Source organism: Heterodontus francisci, chromosome 10, assembly GCF_036365525.1.
Source record: "Heterodontus francisci isolate sHetFra1 chromosome 10, sHetFra1.hap1, whole genome shotgun sequence".
Lineage (NCBI taxonomy): Eukaryota > Metazoa > Chordata > Chondrichthyes > Heterodontiformes > Heterodontidae > Heterodontus > Heterodontus francisci.
The window spans coordinates 84268465-84286547 of NC_090380.1; the positions used below are offsets into that span (position 1 = coordinate 84268465).

The following is an 18083-nucleotide window of genomic DNA, read 5'->3' on the forward strand; positions in this document are numbered from 1 at the left end:
GATAGCATCGTCCCGATCCTGAATTGTCTCAAGTGCATAGAATGATTTTACCTTTTCAGTTTGTACTGTGTAATAGTTCATTTACACTTAAGAATCACTCAATTCAAATTAAATGCCACTTTAATGCAAATCAGCAAATTACAGCTCCAAAATAAAAAAGAGCCAGTTTAGATTACGTGCTGGAATTATATCAGAGGCAACTTTCATACCCTCCTGTGAACATCACACCTCATCACCACCAGCTGTCAGTTTACCAAAGAACATAGCATGTAAACCTATACGACACACAGTAAAACATTCTGTATTTCATTCGTATTATCATTGAATAGCAGTAAGTGTTTTAAGACTGTAATCTAATCTCAGTTTTACATGATGGTTTTAAGCACTTTGAGTTCAGCCAATGAGCTATGATATTATCCGAGCGTCTTTGATTAGATTATGGACCCAGAAATATTTCTTACTGTCTTTAACGTAACTATGATGAATCATAGCATTTTACATCACAGGCATTAAACTGTTAAATGAGTTTATTAAGGTTTCTTTTAAACAGATCCAACACGACCGTCAAATTCATGCTGCCAGTGCGTTTCTAATGGTGAATGCACTCTTGAGCAAGCTCTGCGCCTGAGAGTATCAGCCCTAAAAAAACCTCTGTGAAAAATAGTGTAACTTCTATTTCAGCAATCAGCTCAATCAGCTTCTTAAAAGGACCGCAATCAACTAGGCAACATTTTAAATTATATTTTTATCTGTATGTGGAGCCCACCTTTTCCTCCACCCAGTCACTGCCACCCTCTCCCCCACCCAGTTGCTACTACCCCCCCACCCCTCGTTCATTGCTTCCTTTCCCCCCTCATTGGCCACCAGTACTTCCCCACACCCTGTCACTTCTGTCCTCCCCTCTCTTGGCCACTTTTACCTCTCAACTTGATTGTGTTGACATCGCAGCTGCCTGCTATCCCATTCTGCTTTGCCAGTGAGCTGCCTGTTAGTATCCACAGCTTGCTGGCTCAAAAGAAATGTGGCTTGAGGCCCAAAACCGGGTGCGCCTTGGGCCTCACCATTTAGGCACTGTGATGGATGCCTGCATGTCCAAAAATTTCTAGGCTGGTGTGTTAAGTTAGAGACTTAGTGAATGCCCACGGGCGTTAAATTTGACAAGTTTCCCTTGGGATTTTTAATGTTCAGCGGATGATCAGGAAAAACCTTTCTGGAAATAACTGCCATGCATATTAACTAAGACGGTTCCACAAAACCTTAAGAGTTGTGATGGCAGAGTTAGTTTTCATCATATTTTCTACATTAATCACATGATTGCCAAAACTTGGTTGGAACATATCTAAAACAGTTTCTAACCCTTTTTCAAAGGACACACATATGAAAGAAACACATCTATTTCATTCTTTATAATGACTCGCTGGGGATGTATTTCATGACGCAGGTAATGGGCTATTGTCATCTCCCAGGCATCTACTAATGCCACATTGATGCCCTCAAACATCTTTCTCAGCACTAAATCAAGTTGATAGGAATACCAGTCACTGCTGTAGAGACTGACCTTCTGGTTTAGGTTCTGGACATTGGCAGTCTTTATTACAACCAATGTATCTGGACTCCTATCCAACAATCGTAGAATTGACCTGCGGATGTTCTGTAGCCTTCGGATGTATGGTTCGACTGGAAAAGTGTTGAAATGACACCATATGGTGAAGGCTATAACTGTGCCCTTTCCTCCTTTAATGTCATCTAGTTTATTTGCAATGAATGGCAGGTCCTGAATCGAAGTGGGGAAGATTCGGATCGGTGTGGCGTGGGGGTAATATTCCATGCTGATGTTGTTTGCTGTATCCACTGTGAGTTGAGGACTGGCCTGACTATGATTGGCAGTACTCAACTTTCTAAGACCTAAAACAGAAGATAATCATATTTTTAACATGATGCGTTTTCATTTTGCGGCTAAGTACTGACAAGTGTGAAGCAGGGACACATAGGACAAGCAATCCATTCACATAGCACTGCTTCTAGTGCGCTACAGGTTTAACTTGCTTCCCTGGGGGCAGGCAGCACCTAGGCTGCTGCCCACATGACAGTCTTCATTGATATTGGTGCACGCAGCTGCACCCCCTGTGTGCTCTCGAACACTTTGAAACAGCGCTATCCTGACGTCACCCAGTCCAACCAGCTGATGTCAGGTGATGCTAGGATCACAAATTTAGACAATGGAGGTCCTGGCAATGCCTGCGTTATCTACTCCCAAAAAAAGAGGCATAGAGTAGCAAGATGGACCCTGTAGTAGCATTATTCAAAGGGCTAGGCACCTTTATTGCAGATAATTATGAAACTTTTTCTGTTGAAAAGTATCTGAAAATAACCTGGAATGTTCTTGGAGTTGTTTTGGTGTATTTGCCAGAGAGTTTTGCTGCATCCTCAAAGGGATGGCAGAGACAAAGACTGCAACAGGGGTACGGGACAGTGACAGTACCTCTAGGTCTGTAGCATGACAGGGGAGATGGAGCAGAGGCTGCAGAGAGGACAAGCTCTGCTCCATGCCCTCTGCCAAGTTGGAGTCAGACTACTCCATGCTTCTTGCAGGCCAGCAAATGCAGCCAGCATCTCGGTGTGCATGCCCATTCAGTGCTCTCCTGCATGCTGCCCCATTGAGATCCTCCACTGAGTCCTCTGCAGCAGCTCTCGTCTGCCACCTTGTCCTCCAGTGAGCTGGTAAACAAACCATCCTCTACCTGTGGCATGCTTGCAGCTAATTTGTGCCCAGTAACTCATCTTGTGCTGATCCCAACTCTATGCTAGTCTCCAAGGTACATGCATTGCCAGTATCTGCGTTGGTGGCTGCAAATGTCACATCAAGTGGCGGGGCCCTCTCATGAGTGCTGTGCTGTTGTTCTCTCCCTTTGTCCTTGGCTGTGGCTTTGCAGGCAGCGGTTTTTAAGTGCATAAAGGCAGGAATTCAGACGGGGAAGATTGGTGAGAGGGAAGGCCGTTGAGACAGGAAGCCAGAGGTCCATGGCCACACCATCAGCAACTTGCTCATCATATCAGATAGCTGGATGTGGGAGAGCTGGGAGTTGAGAAGGGCATAAGGCAGGAAGATTGCATCACCCTCAATGTTCTCAGCCGCACTGGATGCTGAGTGCCCTAATGCAGCTGGCCACATAATGCAGAGAAGCATCTCTGTAGGGCTGAGGAGATGCAGGTGTTCTTGTGCACTGCTGGCTCTTCTCTGCTCCTTTCCATTGGGTGCCACCTTGTCCTGCAAAAGAGAGGGCAGAATATCAATGATTGTGTGGCGCTGTGTTTGGGTAATGTTCCCGCCATAGCTGAATAGCTGGAGGTATGTGGAGGTGGTGAGAGGTGGGTGTGAGGTTGGCACCTGCATGTGAGTAAGGTGGAGTATCTGGATGTTAGGCATGATCCCTGTGTGTCAGGGTGTGCTGCTGAGTGAGAGATCGGGTTGAGGTGCACTGAGCAGTGTTAGAAGCTGGTGGTGTGGTGAGTAGGAGATGTCATGTGAGGATGCATTCAGTGACCTTGACCACCAGCCTGAAGCCTTTAGTCCTCTTGTGATACTGCTGCCTGGTCTCTGGGTCCACACTCCACTTGAACACTTTGGCCACTTGTTTCCACTCCCTTCTGACAGTGGTCTCTGAGGATCTCCTGGTCTCTGTGGGACCATTGTGTTTCTCCTCCTGCCCACCTGCACCACTAATATGTCCAGGGCCACATATGTCAGTCTGTATACCTCTAAGTGCCCTGGTCTGCATGCTGCAGGAATTTCCATTGCAATAATCATTTTTTCCACCTTCTCTTTAGGAGGCAGCCTGCCTTTAAGAAAAAGCAGGCTGTCTGTACTATGCGATGGCAAACAATGGCCTCCTGCTGTTTGCAGAGTTGACTGGCTGGAGGATGGACACCTGCCTCATCAGCCTGGACCAGGAGAAGGCTTTTGACAGGATATCGCACATCTACATGATGGACGTTCTTTCCAAAATGGGGTTTGGGGAGGGAATCTTCAATTGGATCAAATTGCTCGACACAAACATCAGTAGCGCAATCTCAATCAATGAGTGGGAATCGGAAAGTTTCCCGATCCAATCTGGAGTCAGACAGGGCTGTCCTCTCTCCCCAGTCTTATTTGTTTGCTGTATTGAACCCTTTGCTGAGTCTATTAGGAAGGATGCGAGCATAAGAGGGGTGACAATCCCAGGCAGTGGAGGCAGTCAGGTTAAAACCTCCATGTACATGGATGACGTCGCCGTCTTCGGCTCGGATCCGCTGTCCGTGCGCAGACTGATGAGCATCTGCGACCAGTTCGAACTGGCCTCGGGAGCCAAAGTTAACCACGGCAAGAGCAAGGCCATGTTCTTTGGGAACTGGGCTGACCGATCCTTTGTTCCCTTCACCGTCAGGTCAGAATACCTGAAGGTGCTGGGGATATGGTTCGGAAGGGCCGGGGCGTGCACCAAAACCTGGGAGGAGCGAGTAGCCAAGGTACAACACAAGTTGAGCTTGTGGGGGCAGCAATCTCTCTCCATTGTGGGTAAGAACCTGGTCATCAGGTGCGAGACACACATTGTTGTTGTACGTGGCGCAGGTCTGGCCCATACCCCACTCCTGTGCTGTGGCAGTCACCCGAGCCATTTTCCGCTTCATCTGGGGATCTAAAATGGACCGGGTCCGGAGGGACACGATGTTCAAACCTCTGGATAAGGGCGGGAAAAATGTACCCAACTTGGCCCTCATCCTGATGACCACCTTCGTGTGCGGCTGCATCAAGCTGTGTGTAGACCTCCAGTACGCAAACTCCAAGTGTCACTACGTGCTGAGGCTCGATCTGTCCCCGGTGTTGCGAAGGATGGGCCTGGTTACATTGCCGCGGAACGCTCCATGCAGTTGGACCGTGCCGTACCACCTATCCTGCGTGGAGCAGTTTCTGCGGGAAAACACCTTTGACCACCGATCCATCAGTCAGTGGTCTGCACGGAACGTCCTCAAGGCCCTACGGGAAAAGGAGACGGTGGATCCTGTTGGATGGTTCCCCGAGCAGACCGCCAAAGTCATTTGGCGGAATGCCTCATCACCAGAATTTTCAAACAAGCACCAAGATGTAGCTTGGCTGGTGGTGAGAAGAGCCCTCCCCGTCAGATCCTTCCCGCACGCCCGAAGTCTCGCCCCCTCCGCGCAATGCCCCCCTGGTGGCTGTGGTGGCGAAGAGACGGTTGCCCACCTCTTTCTGGAATGTGTCTTTGCAAAGCAGGTGTGGAAAGAGATGCAATGGTTTTTGTCGAGGTTCATCCCAAGCAGCTCTGTAACACAGGACTCTGTGCTCTACGGGCTGTTCCCAGGGACGAACACCGAGACAAACATCAACTGCTGCTGGAGGACTATCAATTCAGTGAAAGATGCAGTTTGGTCTGCCCGAAACATGCTGGTCTTCCAGCGCAGAGTTGTCCACCACCGAATGTTGCAGACTGGCATATTCCAAGGTCCAGAACTACGTGCTGAGGGACGCACTAAAGCTTGGGGCAGCCACAGCAAAGGCTCAATGGGGAAAGACCACAGTGTAAGGTCCCCCCACCAAGCTGAATGGAGGGGCTGGATCCATGGGAAACCCCTCGAACTGTATCGGGAAAATTTTCATTTGCTGTAAAATGTAAAAATGTAATTGGCATGACTATTGTGAAATGGAAGGGTTGTGAGGCAACTCATGATTGTAATGAAGCAAATGGACCTCCTTTGCACTGTTTGTATTTTTTGACTTGGTGCTGTTTGAAACTGGTAATGTAATTTTTCCAGATTTTTATGAATTAAGTATATTTTGGAAATAAAAAAAAAACTGGCTGCACTGAGAAGAGGAAACTAGAAATGGAAGCACAGGTACTGGCACTGAAATCATGCAGATGGGTGGGTGAACCAATTTCGTTTCTTACCCACCTTGATCTGAACAGGTGCGGGCACGGCAAGGATTGCAGTCCTTGCGCCCAAAAATATGAACACATGAATTTAGCACCCATACTATTGAAACCACAGAACATCAAAATAGAGCCAGACCTCCAATCCTGACCCACTGAGATCACATCAATTTTGTGCAAGGACAGATGTCCTGGATAGCACCAGACATTGTTAATTATACTGTATTAATGCAATGGCACAAATATCCCCATCGTGGTGATTAATTCCACCATCAGCCCCCTACGGATATGGGAAAGGGTTTTCACCAGATAAATTACAAGTTCGACTTCTTTGATCAAATTTTTTCCTTTAACCCCTGACAGAATTTTCCTTTCTACTGAAGTAAATAGATACCAAATGGGGGTGGGTTGTATAACAGGCAGCCAATCTGCTAGCTCCCACTTGCCACCCTGTGGTAACTGAAATTTGGCCCACCCTATGCACGTATTCTTTGGTGATGCATTCAGAGAATGAATCAAAATCGTCTGTGTCAACATGCATCCTGTGTTCACATTAAATTATTGCAGCTTCCATATTACCTCACGGCACCCAAATTCTCAGCCATCCTTCCAGCAAGTAGTTAGCTCTCATGCATTCATTAAATCAGAGTTACTATTTTTCTGCTCCTTTTCTTAGGTACTTGCAACAATACCCTTATTGCATCTGGAGCTCCGATTTTAACTCAGAGCAGGAGTTGTGTGGACAGAGGTGAATGACAAACTATCCTGACGTCGGCAGCATGAGGCCCAGGAAATTTTATCTCCTGGGCCTCATCTCCAACTGAAGCCAGTGAGGAGCAGCAGCTGGCCAGCAGCCGGGAGCGCAATGCTGGGCGGCACAGAGACTGCTGCTGGGAACCTGAAGGTTCAGAGGGATTTCGAGAGGGCCTCACCTTCAGGGGAGGGGGGAAGCTGGAGTCTGGGAGGCCTAAACTATCTGCATTGGGCCAGAAGAACCGATCCTGCTCCTTCTGGCCCCACACAAAAAGTAACTAAAAAAGAAATCCGCTTATTTTTATGGGCCACTTCTGGTCAGGCCTCCTTTTCCCACTTGGGTTAGCCTGGCAGTGAAGCCACATGACTGCTCCTGTGGTTAATCGGAAACATCATCGGAGGCCAATCTGAACATTTAAAGAAGGACCCGACTGCATCTGGCACGTGTAGTCCGGTCTGCTCAGAAGAGCAGTGCAGCTGAGTCCCACGGGCAATTTTAACTGCTGGGCAGGCAGTGTTAAAATCAGCAAAGGAGTCTCCTAGAAGTTGGTACAATACAATTAATAAACAGGAAACAGAGTAGTGGTGAATGGTTGGTTTCCAGACTGGAGGAAGGTATACAATCTGGTTCCCAAGGAGTCAAGTACTAGGAGCACTGCTTTTCTTGATCTATATTAATGACTTAGACTTGGGTGTACAGGGCATCATTTCAAAATTTGTAGATGGCACAAAACTTGGAAGTATTGTGAACTGTGAGGAGGATAGTGATAGACTTCAAGAGGACATAGAGAGGCTGGTGGAATGAGCAGATACATGGCAGATGAGGTTTAATGCAGAGCAGTGTGTAATGGTACATTTTGGTAGGAAGAATGAGGAGAGGCAATATAATCTAAAGGATACAATGCTAAAGTGGGTGCAGGGACAGAGAGACCTGGGGGCACAAATCATTGAGACGTCAGAGCAGGTTGAGAAAGTGGTTCGGAAGGCAGATAGGATCCTGGGCTTTATAAGTCGAGGGATAGAGTACAAAAGAAAACACGTTATAATAAACCTGGTTCGGCCTCATTTGGAATATTGGGCTGGACCTTGTTCTCCTCCAGGCATCGGGTTCCGTGGTGGGGGGTGGGGGGCCTGAAGATGGCTCCGGATGAGACCTGCCATGGATCTTGATGCCGTGAGGGCCTGGCCCGACCCTCCCGGCGGTGGCAAAGCTCTGAGGTGGCTTCCCTGTTGCTGGTGAAGGGACCATAATTTAAATATTCAAATTAATAAAATTAATACATTAAAATATATGTACCTGAGACCTTGAGGGCCCGCCGCAATCTTTGGCACGGCAAATGGCACTCCTGCGCCTTCAGATCCCCATCCGGGCAAACGAGGCGCCACACTGGTGGGGACGGCGGCGAAGGTAATTTTGTCAGTGCAACGTTGTGTGTAGGGGAGGGTCAAATACATGTAATCGGTGTAGGGAATGGTGGAAAGGGTTGAACTGTAAACTTTGTGCACTTTGGGGGGCAAAGGTCAGATGTTAAAGGTTTTGGGTGGGGACGGGCAAATAGTTAAAGTAACTGTCATGGGGGGGGGGGGGGTGGAGTTGGTGGGAAAGGGATGTTAGAAATTAGTTAATTTATTTTTTGTGGTCTGTCTTTAAAAATTTAAATTGGGTGGCAGGGCTGACTGCCTCTTAAAAATGGCACTAGTGCCTGCGCATAGGCAGCTGACGCCATTGCCGGGGATGGACAACCCACCCCCTCCATGAGGGGGGTGGTGGGCTGCCCCGGCTATTTATATGAGCCATCACACTTAAGATCATGGCAGCGCTTTGGTATGTGGCCCACACAGTAGGGCTACTATTTTTTTGAGCTCGCTGCTGATCACGGCAGTGGGGTCTTAAAATCCAGCTGATTGTGTCTAATTCTGGGACCACACTTTAGGCTTTAGAGGGTGCAGAAAGTGAAAGCTTTAGAGAGGGTGCAGAAAAGGTTTACGAGAATGGTTCCAATGATGAGAGACTTCAGTTATGAGGTTAGATTCAAGAATCTGGGGCTGTTCTCCTAAGAGAAGAAAAGGGTGAGAGGAGATTTGATAGAGGTGTTCAAAATCATGAGGTGTCCAGACAGAGTAGATAGGGAGAAACTGTTCATGTTGGTTGAAGGGTCGAGAACCAGAAGGCACTGATTTAGGTGATTGGCAAAAGAAGCAATGGCGACATGAGGAAAAACTTTTTTACGCAGTGAGTGTACTGCCTGAGAGTGTGATGGGGGCAGATTCAATGTGGCTTTCAAAAGGGAATTGGTTAATTATCTGAAGAGAAAAGATTTACAGGGCTGTGGGGAAAGAGCAGGGGAGTGGGACTAGCTGAATTGCTCTTGCAGAGAGCCAGCACAGATACGACAGACTGAATGGCCTCCCTCTGTGCTGTAATCATTCTATGATTCTATGCTTCTACTGAACTGCCAATACGAATGTACGGGGCTAAAGGATAACTGAAGCTCATGGTAAAGTAGAAATTCATCTTGGGCCATAGTGTAAAGTGGGAGGTACCACCCATAATAAATCCTGCCTCATATTCAGTTCCATTGACTTCAACAGAATTGTCTGACTCTGCTTCTGTGAAGTGCCTTGGAATGTTTTTCTAAGTTAAGGCACTATACAAATGCAAGCTTTTGCTGTCACCATTTGCAAATCTAAGGTTGTGCACTAAATGAACTGTAGTGTGACATATATACGGAGGCCTTCACTTAAATGGAAATATATCTTTTGAACGCTAACTACTTGTGTGAGAATTCCATAATGGAACTGTCTGAATAGTTGACAAATGAAACATTCGGTGATTGACAATAACAAACATTTTTTGTCATGCAGAAAAGGATTGTGCACAACTCCCGGGAAGAACAGGAGGAGAAGCGACAGCAACAAAAAGAGGTAAATGAATCATAGAATATCTAGCACAGCAGGAGGACATTCTGTCCATTGAGTCTGTACTGGTTCTTTCGCAGAGCAATTTAGTTAGATCCAGTCAAATGAAATGCTAGGAACTCACTCAGCTATCATGGTAGGAAATGGAGGCATGGGACAGCCTGCACCTACAAATGGTTTATGCTGATTAAGTGTTTACAGTCAAAGATCAGAAATGTTTTTTTTTGAGATCCATACTCTAATGAGACCCTCACATGAGCAGGAAGGAAAACATGGACAGCTGAAGCATAAGTGTAATATTCTTATTTCCAGGAAAGCAGGATACATATAAAGAGAGAGAGAGCGAGAGAGAGAATGAAAGGGTGAAAGAAGCAGTGCCAGAGCCTTCAACATCTGGTACTAAGGGCTGAAATTGACCCACAGCGGTCCAGATAGTTAGCTTGGGGCAATACAGAAGGGGTGAAATTTGCCTAACGCAGTAGCATGAAATGAGCGAGTGATAACTCATTGGCAGCTTGTTTTACGCATTCAATGGAAAAGAAAATTGACTGTGATGTGGGTTGTTCCACCCACTGTCCTGAATTGGATGGCACTCCCAGAGGCGGCCTCTTAGTTGGCCTCCTTTGGTAAGATCACGCAGGTAGGTGGCCAGGTATAACCAATGGGGCCAGAACCTTCTTTTAGTCTCAACCTCTGAAAGTAAGGTTCCGCCCATTGTCTTGGAGCCAACTACACACAAACAAGCTTCACTTATACCTTTACAGTAATAATTAACTAATGTTTTGCATTACCAAAGCAAATATTAAAAATGAGTAAACTGGGCAGTTGCTAGTTCCAGCAAAGTTATCACCAGGATGTTACAGTGGCTTCAGCTGTACCATGTAGAAATGCCAAACTGATGATATTCAAAAGTGCACTTATTCATGGAAGTACAAGTATATGAGGTTCTAGACTGGTGTATATATAGGACTTAAAAGCAGATTATACCACAACCTAACCTGGTACAAATCTCGTCATGTATTCAAACCACTGGCGTATAGTGGAATCTCCAAAAATGTAAACTTTTTTTCCACGAAGACAATCTGTAATATTTGCAGGAGTGTTGAAGTGCCGAATGTCACAGTTTGTTGACATCCACCGATTCTGATAATAAAATCCAGATGGGGAAAGCAGAGTCTTGCCAGGGACACATTTTCCAAGACCTTTGCCTGAGAATAAAAGAAGGAAGGCTGAAAAGGAATTCAGGAAAAGGGAGGTGGTGGTGTAGTGGTATTGTCACTGGATTAGCAACCCAGAGACACAGGGGATTGGTCTGGGGACATGGGTTTGAAACCCACCATGGCAGAAGGTGGAATTTGAATTCCATGAATAAATCCAGAATTTAAAAAAAAGCTAGTCTGATGATGGCTATGAAATGATGGCCATGAAACCTTTGTTGATTGTCATAAAACACCATCGGGTTCATTAATGCCCTATAGAGAAGGAAATCTGCGGTCCTTACCTGATCTGGCCTACATGAGACACCAGACCCACAGCAATGTGGTTGACTCTTACTGCCTTCTGAGATGGCCTAGTAAGCCACTCAGTTTTATCAAACCGCTACAAAGTCAATAAGGAATGAAACCGGACGGATCACCTGACATCGACCGAGGCACCGGAAACGACAACAGCAAACTTAACCCTGCTGACCCTGCAAAGTCCTCCTTACTAACATTTGGGGGCTTGTGCCAAAGCTGGGAGAGCTGTCCCACAGACTAGTCAAGTTGCAGCCTGTCATGGTCATACTCACGGAACCATATCTTGCAGACAATTTCACAGACACCGCCATCAGCATCCCTGGATATGTCCTGTCCCAACAGGCAGGACAGACCCACCAGAGGTGGCACACAGTGGTATACTGTAGGGAGGGAGTTGCCCTGCGAGTCCTCAGCATCGACTCCGGACCCCATGAAGTCTCATGGCATCAGGTCAAACAAGGGCAAGGAAACCTCCTGCTGATTACCACCTACCGCCCCACCTCAGCTGATGAATCCATACTTTTCCATGTTGAACACCACTTGGAGGAAGCACTGAGGGTCGCAAGGGCACAGAATGTACTCTGGGTGGGGGACTTCAATGTTCAAAACCAAGGCTGGCTCGGTAGCACCATTACTGACTGAACTGGCCGAGTCCTAAAGGGCATAGCTGCTAGACTGGGTCTGTGGCAGGTGGTGAGGGAACCAACTAAACGAAAAAACATACTTGAACTTGTCCTCACCAATCTGCCTGTCACTGATACATCTGTCCATGACAGTCCTTGTGAAGACAAAGTCCCGCCTTCACATTGAGGATATCTTCCATTGTGTTGTGTGGCACTACCACTGTGCTTAATTGGATAGACTTTGAACAGATGTAACAGCTCAAAACTGGGCATTTATGAGGCGCTGTGGGCCATCAGCAGCAGCAGAATTGTAATCAACCACAATCTGTAACCTCATGGCCCAGCATTTCCCCAACTCTACCATTACCATCAAGCCGGGGGATCAACCTTGGTTCAATGAAGAATGCAGGAGGGCATGCCAGGAGCAGCACCAGGCATGCCTCAAAATGAGGTGTCAACCTGGTTAAGCTACAACACAGGACTACTTGCATGCCAAACAGCATAAGCAGCATGAGATGGACAGAGTTAAGCAATCCCATAACCAACGGATCAGATCTAAGCTCTGCAGTCCTGCCACATCCAATTGTGAATGGTGGTGGACAATTAAACAACTAACTGGAGGAGGTGGCTCCACAAATATCCCCATCCTCAATGATGGGGGAGCCCAGCTCATCAGTGCAAAAGATAAGGCTGAAGCATTTAGGGCGGCACAGTGGCGCAGTGGTTAGCACTGCAGCCTCACAGCTCCAGCGACCCGGGTTCAATTCTGGGTACTGCCTGTGTGGAGTTTGCAAGTTCTCCCTGTGTCTGCGTGGGTTTCCTCCGGGTGCTCCGGTTTCCTCCCACATGCCAAAGACTTGCAGGTTGATAGGTAAATTGGCCATTATAAATTGCCCCTGGTATAGGTAGGTGGTAGGGAAATATAGGGACAGGTGGGGATGTGGTAGGAATATGGAATTAGTGTAGGATTAATATAAATGGGTGGTTGATGGTCGGCACAGACTCGGTGGGCCGAAGGGCCTGTTTCAGTGCTGTATCTCTGGAAAAAAAAACAATCTTCAGCCAGAAGTGCCGAGTGATGATCCATCTTGGCCTCCTCCTGAAGTCCACAGCATCACAGATGCCAGTCTTCAGCCAATTCGATTCACGCCACGTGATATCAAGAAATGACTGAAGGCACTGGATACTGCAAAGGCTATGGACCCTGATAACATTCCGGCAATAGTACTGAAGACCTGTGGTCCAGAACTTGCCACATCCCGAGCCAAGCTGTTCCAGTACAGCTACAACACTGGCATCTACCTGGCAATGTGGAAGAATGCCCAGGTATGTCCTGTACACAAAAAGCAGGACAAGTCCAACCCGGCCCATTACCGCCCCATCAGTCTGCTTTTGATCATCAGTAAAGTGACAGAAGGTATCGTAGACAGTGCTATCAAGCGGCACTTACTTAGCAATAACCTGCTCAGTTTGGGTTCAGCCGGGGTCACTCAGCCCCTGACCTCATTACAGCCTTGGTTCAAACATGGACAAAAGAGCTGAACTCAAGAGGTGAGGTGAGAGTGACTGCCCTGGCATCAAGGCAGCATTTGACCGAGCCCTAGCAAAACTGGAGTCAACGGGAATCGTGGGAAAACTCTCCACTGGTTGGAGTCATACCTAGCACAAAGAAGATGGTTGTGGTTGGGTTTTTTTTATTCATTCATGGGATGTGGGCATCACTGGCTATGCCAGCATTTATTGCCCATCCCTAACTGCCCTTGAGAAGGTGGTGAGTTGCGTTCCTGAACTGCTGCAGTCCATTTGGGGTAGGTAGACCCACTGTGCTGTTAGGAAGGGAGTTCCAGGATTTTGACCCAGCGACAGTGAAGGAACGGCGATATAGTTCCAAGTTAGGATGGTGTGTGACTTGGAGGGGAACTTGCAGGTGGTGGTGTTCCCATGTATTTGCTGCCCTTGTCCTTCTAGTTGGTAGAGGTCACGGGTTTGGAAGGTGCTGTCTAAGAAGCCTTGGTGCATTGCTGCAGTGCATCTTATAGATGGTACACACTGCTGCTACTGTGCATCGGTGGTGCAGGGAGTGAATGTTTGTAGATGGGATGCCAATCAAGCGGGCTGCTTTGTCCTGGATGGTGTCGAGCTTCTTGAGTGTTGTTGGAGCTGCACCCATCCAGACAAGTGCAGAGTATTCCATCACACTCCTGACTTGTGCCTTGTGGATGGTAGTTTCGCAAATTCACTTTTGGCAAGGCTTATTAATAAATTAGCCTATAGTAATTTTCTAAACAGAGCTTCTAGTTGTTCCAAGTGGTCCTTCCAAGTGTCACTGTTTACCAGCACATCATCAAGGTAAATTACACAGTTAGGAACACTGACTCCCACTTGGTTCATTCATCTCTGAAAGGTTGGTGGGGCATTTTTTTAGCCCAAATAGCATCACCTGGCATTAGAAAAGACCATCTGATGTGACAAAGGCTGATGTTTCTTTAGCTCAGGGTGTTAAAGGGACTTGCCAGTATCCCTTTAACAAATCTATTTTTGTAAGAAACATGGCACTGCCCAGTCTGTCAATCCAGTCTTCCAAGCAAGGGATTGGGTCGGAGTCTCCCTTTGTTACTGCATTAACTTTTCTTTAGTCTATGCAAAGTCTAATTGAACCATTTTTTGGCACAAATACTACTGCTGAACTCAGTTGCTTTGACTGGGTTCAATTAGGTGGTTTTTTAACATGTATTTGATTTCTGCTTTTACCTGGTCCTGTTTCTCTGGACTTAAGTGATAAGGATGCTATTTTGTCGGAAAGGATTCCCCTGATGCTGTTCTATGATTCTATATACACATCATGTGTGGCTAAGGTTGTATATCCTGGCTTGTCCCTACAGACTCTTTTAAATGCTATGAGTAGCCTTGTTGGGTCTTCTCGTAGTTCTGCATCTAAATATGAAAGCATAGAGTCCAATCTCCCTAGCAATTCAGTATTAGCTAACCGGATAGTAGGAGGTTCAATTTGAGAATTGTCTAGGCCTCCTGCTGCCTCATCCTCTCTATCCCTTTCATACTTCACAGTCCCTATTACCTGACATACCTGTGCTTGCTTATCCTCTTCCCAGCAATAATATTGTTTCAACATTTAATATAACATAGCCGGTTCTTTTTCCGGCGATCTGGGATGTCAATCAAATAATTTACTTCAACAATCCTCTTGGACCACTTTATATGGACCACTGAATCTTGCTTTCAACAGTTCACTAATACTAACACCTCATCCCCTCTTTGAAATGTTCGGGTTTTGGCATGCTTGTCTGCCCATTTCTTCTTAGCTGTTTGGGAAGTTTTAAGGTGCTCTTGAGCCATTTTGCAAGCTCTCATGAGCTGTTCCCGGAATACGGGTACATAATCTAGCACAGAAGATTTGTCCCTCTGTTCTAAAAGCCTTTCTTTAATTAATTTTAGAGGTCCTCTTATCTCATGCCCATAAACTAATTCAAAAGGACTGAAACCTGTCAACTCGTTGACTGAATCCCTAGTGGCAAGCAAAAGAAATTCTAGCCTTTTATCCCAATCATGGGGATATTCATGAAAGTATGCCCTGATCATTGTTTTGAGGATCTGATGGTACCTTTTTAAAGCTCCCTGTGTCTGTGGGTGGTATGCTGAAGACTTTAACTGTGTTATATTCAAATTACTCATAACGTCCTGAAAAATTTTGGACATAAAATTGGAACCTTGATTTTACTGAATCTCAATCGGTAATCCATATCTAGTGAAGAATTGTGTTAACTTCTCTACTACTACCTTAGCAGAAATTTTTCTCAATAAAATGGCCTCTGGGAACTGAGTAGCCATATTCATAATAGTGAGTATATATTGGTGTTCCGCTTTTGTTTTCAGTAAAGGTCCTACACAGTCTACCAACACCCTACTAAATTGTTCACCAATAACAGGTATGGGAATTAGAGTTGCTGGTTTTATGGCAGGGTACGGTTTTCCCACAATCTGACATGTATGGCATGTTTTACAAAACTGCACCATGTCCTTGGAAAAATTTTGACTGATCCATGATTTGGTCTTCTGGTTCCCCACATGTCCCACTTTAGGAATTTCATGGGCGATCCTTAATAGTTCCTGGCGATACTTTGGCAGTACCACTATCTGATGAACTACTGTCCATTCTTTGGCCACAGGTCTGTGAGGAGGTCCCCACTTCCTCATCAGAATCCCATTTTTAATATAGTAGCCTTCTGGAAATCCCTTTGCCTCAGCTTCTGTTAGAGCTGATTGTGCCACTTTACTTAACTCTGGATCGGCTTGCAGAGCCTTGATCAGAGAATACTAATTAAACATTACCTTTGGATTTGCCAAATCCCCAAAGAAAGTTTCAGATATTCGACTATCTGACGGTAGTACCAATTTTACCTCTAACACTGGAACTAGTTTAGTCGTTGCTCTCGTTACTACACATAAAGGAAAAAATCCTGGAAACTTTTCCTGCAACTGTTCTGTCTCTTTAACTTCACTTGGTTTTTTTGTGACTACTGGAGAAGCTACTACTTTTGCTGTAGCCACATCATTCCCCAGGAGTAGGTCAACTCTGTCTACTGGCAAACTATGGACAACTTCTACAGTTACTGTTCCAAACATTAGGTCACACTTTAGGTGCACCCGATACAAAGGTACGGGTATATACTCCCCACCAATACCATTCACTAAACTTTAGCATTCAGTGCGCTCTCTGGTGGAAATGTTATGCCTTTCCCTAGCATAACTATAGGGTTACCTGCCTCACTTGACGGATAAGGAGTTACTTTTCCTTTTGACAAGAATTCCCTATAACTCTCAATCTTCTTATTCAAAACGCCTGCACTTACATTTGTTTTCATATTTGGCCTTACAACTGCAGCCAGAGCTACACACCTGATCTGTCGTACTCTCAGTCAGGGCCCCTTTCTCTGCATTGGCTTTGTGTACTCCAGTAAGTCCCATGGTTTTACACTGCAACTTCCAGCATTCTGCCTTGTGACAGTGGTCACACTTAGGCTTGCCCACCTCACTTCCACCCTCAGCATCTTCCTTTCTGGCCTGGGGAGGAAATCCCATGGTGTTCCCAGCTGTCCCTTCTTGTCCCGGCTTCTTGCCTTCCTTTCACCCTCCGACCTTCTATCTTTCTCAGGTTTGTGGGGGTGACGAACAAAGGGTTTGGGTTTATACACAAGCTCATAATCATCAGCAATTTTCGCTGCCTGTCTGGCCTTTGAAACCTTCTGGTTCTCTACATGGGTCCTTACTAACAGAGGGAGTGAATTTTTAAATTCTTCCAGGAGAATTAGTTCCCTAAGTTTCTCATACGTAGCTTTCATCTTTAGTACCCGTATCCAACAATCAAAATTAATTTGCTTTACCCTCTCAAATTCTATATAAGTCTGCCCAGACAGTCTCTGGAGGTTCCGAAATTTCTGTCGATAAGCTTCAGGGACTAACTCATAGGCAGCGAGAATGGTCTTTTCCTCAAGTTCAAGTTTTCTCATTGTCAATTCTCTTTCAAGTTCAAGTTTTTTCAATTCTTTGTCCTCCTTTTTTTGTTCAAGCTCAAGCTGTGTCATCTGTAACTGAACATGGACTTGTAACCCAGAGACCCAGGGTATTGCTCTGGGGACATGGGTTCTAAACCCACTATGGCAGAAGGTGGCATTTGAATTCAATTAATAAATCTGAAATTAAAAGCTAGTCTAATAATGGCCATGAAACTATTGTCAATTGTCATTAAAACCCACCTGGTTCACTAATGTCCTTGAGGAAAGAAAATCTGCTGTCCTTACCTGGTCTGGCCTACATGTGAATCAAGACCCACAGCAATGTGATTGACTCTTAAATGCCCTCTGAAATGGCCTAGCAAGCCACTCAGTTGTATCTAACCGCTAACAAGTCAATATGGAATTAAACTGGACAGACCACCTGGCATCAACCTAAGCACCGGAAACAGCAAACCCAGCCCTGTCGACCCTGCAAATTCCTCTTTACTAACATCTGGTGGCTTATGCCAAAGTTGGGAGAGCTGTTCCACAGACTAGTCAAGCAGCAGCCTGACATTGTCATACTCACCAAATTATACCTTACAATGTCCCAGATACCACCATCACCATCTTCAGGTATGTCCTGTCCCACCGACAGGGCAGACCCAGCAGAGGTGGCAACACAGTGGTATACAGTTGGGAGGGAGTTGCCCTGAGAGTCCTCAACATTGACTCTGGACCCCATGAAGTCTCATGGCATCAGGTCAAACATAGGTAAGGAAACCTCCTGCTGATTATCATTTACTGCCCCCCCTTAGCTGATGAATCAGTACT

General features: G+C 46.1%; 1 protein-coding gene across 1 annotated transcript in view; it reads right to left on the reverse strand.

Moving 5' to 3' along the window:
• Window positions 1-1351: 1351 nt before the first annotated feature.
• The window catches only part of LOC137374203 (NXPE family member 3-like), a 61295-nt gene continuing 44563 nt past the window's right edge, over window positions 1352-18083 (reverse strand). The window contains exons 4-5 of the mRNA XM_068039992.1: window positions 10598-10807; window positions 1352-1905 (exon numbers count right to left, since the gene is read on the reverse strand). Coding sequence (XP_067896093.1) covers window positions 1352-1905; window positions 10598-10807 — 764 coding nt within the window. The remainder of the gene's footprint in view (window positions 1906-10597; window positions 10808-18083) is intronic.